This window comes from Sinocyclocheilus rhinocerous, unplaced genomic scaffold (genome assembly GCF_001515625.1).
Source record: "Sinocyclocheilus rhinocerous isolate Xijiao unplaced genomic scaffold, SAMN03320098_v1.1 scaffold87, whole genome shotgun sequence".
Taxonomy (NCBI): Eukaryota; Metazoa; Chordata; class Actinopteri; order Cypriniformes; family Cyprinidae; genus Sinocyclocheilus; species Sinocyclocheilus rhinocerous.
The window spans coordinates 631,885-642,047 of NW_015650709.1; the positions used below are offsets into that span (position 1 = coordinate 631,885).

At 39.0% G+C, this 10,163-nt stretch overlaps 1 protein-coding gene across 1 annotated transcript; it reads left to right on the forward strand.

Moving 5' to 3' along the window:
* Positions 1 to 2,148: 2,148 nt before the first annotated feature.
* Positions 2,149 to 4,799, forward strand: adra2b (adrenoceptor alpha 2B). Its single transcript, XM_016517749.1, has one exon. The coding sequence runs from the start codon at positions 2,539 to 2,541 to the stop codon at positions 4,066 to 4,068; it is 1,530 nt and encodes a 509-aa protein (XP_016373235.1). The 5' UTR covers positions 2,149 to 2,538; the 3' UTR covers positions 4,069 to 4,799.
* The last annotated feature ends 5,364 nt before the right edge of the window (positions 4,800 to 10,163 follow it).

Here is a 10,163-nt window from a genome sequence, read left to right on the forward strand (position 1 = left end):
TTTAGCTTTCTGCCACACTTTGATGGAAGTTCTAAACACTTAGGGTGAAACAGATTGCGGTTGCCCATGTGAGGCAGATCCTGTGATGCCAGCGTTGATATGGTCTCATCTCCCTCAAAACTCAGAACATCCTCTGAAACAGCTCTGGTGTGATGCTATATGGCAAACATTTTAACTTATTTGCTTACTCAGGCAGTTTTAAATTAAACAACAGCAAAATTCATTGAACGCATAGCGCATAGCCTCTAGTCAAAAAAATAAATATGGTGCTACAATCAATAAGGTCTATAAGAGTAGGCTCAACACAGTTTTGAGTTATGCAAAAATGTTTCAAAAGAAACATGAATGCTGAATGAAGAAAAAAATTATTATGGTTAAATATTGTGCTTTGTGTTTTGTTGTCCATAAGAGGGCAGACCTCACCACAGGTTTATTAATGATCAACCTATCTCTTCCCTGCCATCCATCCATCCATCCATCCATCCATCCATCCATCTATCTATCTATCTATCTATCTATCTATGTTAAAAGCAGTTAAATATTTCTGTAAAACCATGTACTCCACTAAAGAGCTCTGTTCGAAATATTGCTTCGTGCAAATATTTATTTAACATATTGTTTGCATATTGGAAATGGTGCGACTCATTCGACCCTTTTGACACAATGTCCTGAGTTCTTTGCTAAAATCACGACGGTAATACGGGTGATCGGGAAATAGAAATCCACTGATCCTAATGGATACGCTTGAAGAGCTTCTAAATTGCGTTTTGGTATCTGTTGCACTTTATCATCTGAAGAGAGCATTAAACCACTTGATCTTTATGAAGTGAAGCGCGAATACGGTGCGGAGGAAGCGCTCGGCCGTCACGAGTCCTTTTACGCACGAGAGCGCAGTCTGTCATTAAAGTTTGAAACGTTTCAAACAGGTCTCTGTTGCTTTTACAGTTTATTTGCTTTTTAATTTGTTGCTTTTTTGTTGGGTTGGAGGTAATCAGCAACACGATCAAATGTAGTTCTGAACAGTTACGCACCTTTAACTAAAAAAAACAACCTTTCATTTTTCATACTTGGTGCTTTACAATACAGTTTGAGATGGTCATATGCCTATAAAGTAAACTTCTCAAACGAACATATAGTCAAATGAATCCTGCACTCTTCATTTTGTAAATATCATTATTCAAAATCGTTACCTTTTTCCTTTATAAGTTGTTTGGATTGTTGACTTCTCCAAAACGTATTATCTGAATTGCATCCACTACACGCCTGTATTTTTGTTTGTTTATTTGTCAAGAGAGTGTTAGGATAGGTCAGGCTTTTAAGTGGGTGGGAAGAGTTCGCCTCATGACGCCCGTCCTGACATCACTTATACTGGGGTACAGAGGAGAACCGCTGCGTAGATATGAAGCCAGAGCGGCTCGCGCGAGGCGCACCGATACTTCGGACTGTCTCTGAGATAATGCGCGAGGCACGTAGGAGGCGTTCAAATCGCTGATTGAGATGCTGTGACTAAAACGGGGGAAACACGGAGGGAGACGGACGACAAACTGTTTTCAGACATTATACTTTTTTTTAGTGCTTGGACATACTCGAACAATTTCGGCGTGCCTCTGATTCTTTATTAAGCCGACTTTCTTCACTCAGGAATGTAACAACGACACAGCTACATCAGACTCCATCATTTATCAGGGTAGTTGTTGCGCTTAAATTCTTTTTGCAAACTTGTGAAAACTGTGAGGGGAAACTGGCACATCGCCGCGCTCTGCTGCGTGCTCTCTGGAGATTTATATTTAAAGCCTCGCACTCCGTGGAGGCTTGTGCATCTGGGTAGCCTAGATTTAAGCATTCCAATATATTTGTTTTGTAAGCACTTGTTAAGAATTTATAACGTTTTTATTCCTGATTTGAACTTTAGAATATGTAAAATGTTAAAACTGAACAATTGTTACTCTAATCATTTATAGAAGCACAATATCGCGCTGCTTTTTCATATTGGAAATTGATCGATCTGTGGCACCAAAGCTTGTATTTTTGCATGGGTTCTGGGCGTTTTTGTTTGTTTTGTTTTAGTTTTCCCTCTCACATTATCTGTCGTCTATAAAAAAACATTCTGATGTTGATAATTTATCGACAGAGCTGTAAATTCTATTTTTGAATCTATGAATTAAATGTAATCTATCCGACATCTAATTTATTTGATGCCTGCATTTTAAATCAAGTTGCACGTTTCCATAATTATTCCATAAACCAGATGAAGCTTATTCCAAATTTGACGCAAAGTAATAAACTACCAACACTCGACGAGATGTGACATAACAATGGCTGACATAATCTTTAGCTCAGTAAACGATGTATTCATTCGTTTATACGTAAGATCGTTTATTTAATTTCAACCAAACATATTTTACTAAGTTCTTAGAAGCGAAAAAAGCAGCTAAACGAGATTATTCAATTTATTCTGGCCACATTCGGATTACTAATAGTCCACATTCGGATTACGATTAGTCCACGTGCACCCTCAGTTGCCGCGCTTTGGCAGTCATGGCAAGCGCGTGCTCTACCGGCACGGGTCTGCATGGCCACAACATTAACGGCACCGGAGTCACGTCTTCACCGACTTGCAACCAGAGCATGATAAAACTCCCTCCGTACACTCAAGAAGCCACAGCAGCCTTTGCAACAGCCATCACGTTGATGATTCTTTTTACAATTGTTGGCAATATTCTGGTCATCATCGCTGTTTTAACCAGCCGCTCGCTTAGAGGACCCCAGAACCTCTTTTTGGTCTCCCTTGCAGCCGCGGACATTTTGGTGGCCACCCTCATCATCCCATTTTCACTGGCCAATGAACTGATGGGCTACTGGTATTTCCGCTCTGTATGGTGTGAGATTTACCTGGCGCTGGATGTGTTGTTCTGCACTTCCTCTATAGTACACCTGTGCGCCATCAGTCTAGACCGCTACATGTCTATCTCACGCGCCGTCACGTACGGTGCACAGCGGACGCCCAAACGCATCAAATGTGCCATTTTGGTGGTGTGGCTGATCTCAGCAGTCATCTCCTTCCCACCGCTACTCTCCATGAACAAGAACAAAGGTGGCGCCGATTCAGGTGGGCTGCCACAGTGTCAGCTCAACGATGAGCGCTGGTACATCCTGTACTCTACTATCGGTTCCTTCTTTGCTCCTTGTCTGATTATGATCTTAGTTTACATGCGGATCTACCAGATCGCCAAGCAGCGCACGAGATGTCCACCAGGGGAGCCCCGCAAAGAGGTCCCAGCCAATGCCGCAACCCCTCAGCACAAGGTCCACACGGAGGGTCTACAAAACGGAAGAGGAGATGAAACGCCCTCTACCTTGCAGAAAAAACCCAGGCCTCCGACACTGGCCGTGTCCCAAGTGGAGTCCGCCCAGCAAGCGGCGAGCCCCCCAATCTCCAACAAACATCTGCAACCCCTTTCGACAACCCTGACGCCGACCACGCCGTGCCCGTCCCCGTCTCCTTCGAATTCATCCGAAATGGCTCCTAATAAACCTAATAAAGAGGGGAAAAAGGCGAAGAAGACCATGAAACAGCCCGACAATAATAACGGAGAGAGCATGAGCTCTGACTCAGACACCGAGCAAGGTGGGAGGGGGTTAGAGGTCCCTTGCACCCCAGGCGTGACACCCAGTGGCATCCATTCTCCCGCCTCCATCCAGAAATACAGAGACACGATTGCCACCGCCAAAGGTGCCAAGCTAGTGACCCGGAAGATGAAGCAGGAAGGAACGCCCAACTCCGCACGGCGCAAAGCAATGGTGAACCGAGAGAAGCGCTTCACCTTTGTGCTGGCGGTGGTAATTGGCGTCTTTGTCATCTGCTGGTTCCCTTTCTTCTTCTCGTACAGCCTACAAGCTGTGTGCCCGGAGACGTGCACCCTGCCAGAGCCGCTCTTTAAGTTCTTCTTCTGGATCGGCTACTGCAACAGCTGCCTCAACCCGGTCATCTACACCATCTTCAACAAAGACTTCCGCAGAGCCTTCAAAAAGATTCTCTGCAAGAACACCAAAGGCACATTCTTCTGAAGCTCCTGAGGTGGATCATCTCCTCAGACAACAAATATGCGGTTATTCAGAACACAGACTAAAAAAAGCACAATAACGGTGCTGTTGCGATGTAAACGAAGGGCTTTTTGTGCTGCCCGGTGAGCTGAGGACACCATGCTACTCAAATGACTCCAGGTTACCGCCTCAGGCATTGGATTCCTGGTATTTGTGTTATAAAATGGGGCTAATCCAAAAATATTCACAGACTTTGACAAATCAAGGCTGAACACAAAAGAACTTACTAGGACTATCGCACACCTGCAAGGACAAGCGACATGGAGGTCAGTTACAAAGGTTATTGTATTTTTTTTTTTCTGTTATCTCGCCTTTCTAAGAGCACCAGGCCTTGGAGATACAGCAAACATGGATTTCTCTAAGGATTTCAGAGGTACACCATTCAGAATCTTTACGTACAGCTTTTCCATGCTGATTGGTCTACCAATGCCTACGCAGCATTACTTTTGAGGAACAAAGACATGAAATACTCCTGTGGAAATCCTAACCAGGGGCAATGTGCATGAAACGAGCTGACGCAAGTTTCTCCGATCGAACATTAAGGCTTCTAGTTAGGACCACTGGGGAGATTTTCTGCCATGCTGTGATGCAGAAAGCCTCTGTGAATACAGAACACCTGTCATGGATGGAAGCCTTTCTGTCTCTTTGCATCTTGGACTGGTTGCCAGCAGGCTTTTAGATAACAAAATGTTTATCATGGGAACTTTAAGTCATTTTCATTTTTAATACGATAAGACTCTTTGCATCATCCAAAATGACTTTAGACTTTGGTGACTGTATCAGATGACACAAACCTCCTGATTTCACTGGAGGTGCTCTTTCTGACTTGGTTCAGCACTTTTCTTTGTATAAAAGAACAAATGATCATTTGTTGGTGTACACTGATCTACTGCACCCTAAATGTCTGAGCATTCAGCAGGGTGATACTTTGGGACTAAGGGCTGATAGCAGTGATGCTTTCGATTTCTTTGGTCATTGTCTTTTTGCTAATGATCCCCGTGTCTGTGTGCCGAGCAAATGTTGTGAATGGGTATGTGTTGTGTCTAACTGCAATGTATGTTTGGAAGTGGATGCTGTGTGCGAGAGGGTGTGCGAATGCTGTTGTGTGGAGGTTTCTTTGCGTGTGTGAGTTCACATCCCTCCCCTGATTCCACTGGCACCAGTTCAACTATATACAGTATGTATGTGCTTGATAAATGTGGCTGGTTCGCCATATCTGCCAGTGCTTATGATTCAGCTACTTCTCGTGCCAATGCTTTTACATGTTTTGCTGCTAAACTCATTTAATATCTTCTTAAACCAGAGTTTATTTCAAAATAATCTTTTTATTGCAGGTCATTTTGAACGAATCTTTTTGAGACAATTAGGAAATGAGTCAAATCTAAGATGAGAGCTGTAAATTATTATTATGTGAATGATTTTGTATTTACTTATCCTGATATTTCCTATTGTCCCCCCCCCCATATATATATTTTCACCTTTTTTTTTTTTTTAAAAAACAGTTTATTTCAAAATAATCTTTTTATTGCAGGTCATTTTGAACGAATCTTTTTGAGACAATTAGGAAATGAGTCAAATCTAAGATGAGAGCTGTAAATTATTATTATGTGAATGATTTTGTATTTACTTATCCTGATATTTCCTATTGTCCCCCCCCCCATATATATATTTTCCATTTTTTTTTTTTTTGAAAACAGACAGTTTTAGCTACAACATGATTAAAAATCCTTCTACTGTACTTTTTTTTGTAAGATTTTTTGTGTGTGTCAGGACATTACATTTGGGCTGCATTCTCAAAAGCTTTGCAATTGACGGGATCCTGGTAACTGTATCCATTTTGCCTCCTGGACTCCTCTTTCTTCAGTGTAATGCTGTTGGTTTTCCGCTGCTCTTGAAAAATAAAACCGCTGAGCTGTGTGCCAACTGACTCATTGCTGTCAGAGAATAACTATGGCACTTTTAGTGCAGATGAACAGATTTTATCTCGAAACACATCATTGGAACACATTGAAAATTATGCAAAGAAAATGAGGTTTTACTAATGGCAAGGCTTTATGAAAACCAGGCATTAAAAATTTCTTCTCCAAAACAACTCTAGAACAAAATTGTCAACAGATCATTGTTTTCATATGGAATGGACAACAGTAACCTCACTTTCCTTATTCATTTGTATGATTTTTACAGATTTTAATGCAAATATACTAGTATCTACTATAGATATAGAGAGAGGAAATTTGTATTCAAAAGGGCAGATGTTTTGATGTATTAGATAACGGGAATAATTGGTGCTTAGGCAGATGTATCTTGATATGGTTGGAATAACTTTCAGTCTCCCTTAAGGTCAATTTGACACCATCCAATCCTTTAAAAAAAATTATATTCACCAGCATGATTGCATTAGGAATGGTGATGTTTCTGAACACAGTGCATGCATGGGATTGAGTGATTAATACTGGACTGAGTTTAATACTTAAAATGCAGGTTCAGCTTCTTTGATGTTAATTGCCTCTTTTTTTTTTATCAAGACAGCACTTTAAAGATAGTGGAATAGAAAAAAAGTGTTAATATTATGTGTATTTTACAAGATAAGAGGCTCTGAACTCAAACAGGGAAGGAGATTCATTTCTGGTAATTGTAGGAAGATGCTGCATTTAATAATTAATGAAGACTCCATGTGAAGCGTGTAAATCATTTTGTATGAATTAGTAGCCTATCCTTTTCCTTAAGCATCTACTTGTAAGGTCATGCTCTGGCAGAGCCTCAAACTCTTGATTGCTTTGCTTTGACTCGCAGAGAAATTGAACTCATTCATCCACAAATATGGAAACGTCATTCCAGGGAAATTAATATTTTTCCCAATGCGTCAGGCTGTCTGCTATGTAAATCTTTCAGTTAAAAAAGTTGTTGGCAAAATTCAGAAAACACTTCAGACACAGAGTCCCGGTAATGCAGGAACAGAAAAGTTTGGGAAAATTTGAGACCTACTTTTTAAACAACTGAATCTAATTAGTGGTTGAGTGAGAGGCTGGCAGTGTGGGGTAGAGGACATGCAAACACATCTTTGCATCCAAAGCCCACTCTCAATTTGCAAAATAAAGTAAATAAGCTATATTTAGTCTCTGAATACAAATATGTATTTGGAACAATAAACTTGACGGTCATGCAACAGAATCTTATGTCTGATATGAAGCATAAGAAAACTTCCCTAAGTTTTTAGAGCTTTGTTTGTAATATAATAATAATAATAAACACTTTAATCCTCTTCAAAATTAACCATTCATACAGTATCTAATGGATAATGTACATCCAGCTGGCGATCAGGACCCAACCAAAGAGGAGGGATCTTGTATTACCCTGAAGGTGTTCATTTAGCAATGTACATTGTCTTGCTTATTATATGGCTATTTGCCATGTAAGTAATTAATTAGACACAACATGTTGATTAGAAAAATATTTTATTGTCTCACTAAATGCAAAGCTTCCAGAAAGAAAAACAGTTGCTAGCAAGTGGCTTTGAGGCAAGATGAATGAAGAAATTCAAGCGAGACAAATATTTAAAGGACAATGTATTTTACCTGTTTATTATCTTATAATCAGAATAGGAATCAACCAAATAATCATGTTTAATAGCACAATTTCTGGTGAAAAGCTGCATTACCCATGATGCTGCAAAGAAATCTCCACCAATCAGGGAATTGAAACAAGCAAATTGCACCAAAAGAACTATTTAATACCGACTTACTCCCATGAAGTATTGTAAATTGCGCAATCGAGTCAGTCTCTCTATGCTTTCAAACTACTTAAATATTGTATATCATTTGCAATGCATCATGGGATTGTAGTTCTTTCCCTCATTAAAGCCACTTTTAAATTACAAATACATGATAGGAACAACATCAGGGTGAGTAAATGATGACAGAATTGTCATTTTTGGGTGAAGCATCCCTTTAAGTACACACAGTCTTGTACCTTTATGTTTTTGACCGATTTAAAAAAAAAAAATTTGCTTCAAAGTTTGTGATTTACCTTGTAGCTGGTTGGTTTGATTCGTGGCTTATAACTCTTTATGGAAGACTTTTTTTTTTTTTTAATCCTTATGAGAAAAAGCAATGGGAAATAGTATGAGTTGCACTCTATAAATATGACACAAGCAATATCACACAAGCAAGGATGTTGTTTCAAATTATCAGCATGACAGCAGGACATATTAGACACAATATTGTCTATTTTTGCTAAATCACGTAAAATAGTTCCACATGCAGCCACAGCAGAACTTTAATAAATAAGCGTTTTTGAATGAATCTTTTGATTGAATGATTCATTAACTCAATTACAAAGACAGCATCTAAATTCAAAATAGCATACTCTTTTACTATGTCTAATATAGCAGAAATAGCAATAGCAGTATGTTAGTATGCTATTAAGAATCGTCTCATCATTAGTTTTATTCCTGTTGTTTTAACAAATGGATTGAATGACTTAATAACTCGCTCATAAAGGCATCCGCTTGTCAGCACTTACGTACTAGGTTAATGTTGTAACCTTCAGAAAAGGTCACTGAAAGATCATAACAGTGTGTTATATATATTTAATGTACGAAGCATTAAGAAATGTTATGATTTGTTAAGATTATCTCATGTCCTTCATTGACCATTTGTTAATGTTTTGAGTGTAGAGAAGACAAGTTCAAAAAGTTCAACAAGTTAAACTTCCTCTTTGGAAGCGTCCCTTATTACCCTCTCTGTAACTGACTTTCCACTGTACTAATCTTAAAACGTACCATTCAAAAAATAACATTAAATTCACCCACGCACATATATCTCATAAAACCCATAGAGCTGTCTTTAAAATGTCTGTATGATTCTGTAAACAAGAGATAAACCATTTAGCATTTCACAGTTTGACCATTTTGTTTCAGAAATGTCTTGAGTCTTATGTGACAGCTCTGCAGTGTGTCCTTTCTCCTCCAGGCTTACCTCTGACCCAAATTCTTATCCATGGAAATTCTATAATGTTCATGTGTTTGGGTGAGCAAACTATTACAGTACATTTGAAAATGGATTAACTGGTCCATGGCTGGGAATGGATGGGAAGAGGAGGGGTTGTTTTTTGGCATAGACAATCAAACAGGAAATACAAAGTGTGTTCAGTCACAGCCTCATCACGTACCACATCTCATCATGTCTAACAACTGTATCATAATCCACTGAGGATAGCTCTTTTAGGACAGCACTCGGCCTCAGTGGTGTCTTTGCTATCTAAGAGAAAAGCTGAGTTTTTTTTGTCTGTTGTCATTTCAATGTATATTAAAAACAAGGCAGAACATAAAAAGCAAGGAAAGAATACGGAAAAGGAGATTTTTCTTTGACAGATTTGAAGGAAATCATGTATTGACTGAATGTGGGGAAAAAATTTAATGTAAATAATCATAAGTTTCAATTAGTGATTAGTGCTATGATGAGCATGTTGTAAATTTCTGATTTAAAATCGAATCAAATGAACTCATATGTGTTATAATGTATTAACTGTGGTTACAATTATTCATGAGATTGTACTATGCATTATAAAGTGCAGTAATGCCTTAAAACTACTGTTATACTTATACATAAAGGCTTTAAGTAAAGTGTTACCCAGTATTTTATTAAAATTACTTGACTGTTTATTATTAATATTGCAAAAACTTTTATTTTGCTAAATCAGTCACGTGGTGCGACCAAGCAGAAACAAGAGCAAAAGCCATAACATCAAAGACATATGGTGCAACCAACATGCAAAACATGAATAAAAACCATAAAATCAAAGTCATGTGGTGTGACCAGCATGCAGAAACATGAATAAAAACCATGAAAAGTCATGTGGTGCGACCAACATGCAGAAACATGAATAAAAGCCATAAAATCAAAGCCAGGTGGTGTGACCAATATGCAGAAACATGAATAAAATAATCCTTAAATCAGAGTTAAATGGTGCGACTAGCATGCAGAAACAAGAATAAAAACCATAAAACAGGAAATTATGTCATAGAGAGGACCTCTGCAGACCCTCATGACTGGGTGTCA

Bases quoted from the DNA above. Each gene is read 5' to 3' on its own strand.
- adra2b (XM_016517749.1), top strand. From the start codon at position 2,539: ATGGCAAGCGCGTGCTCTACCGGCACGGGTCTGCATGGCCACAACATT.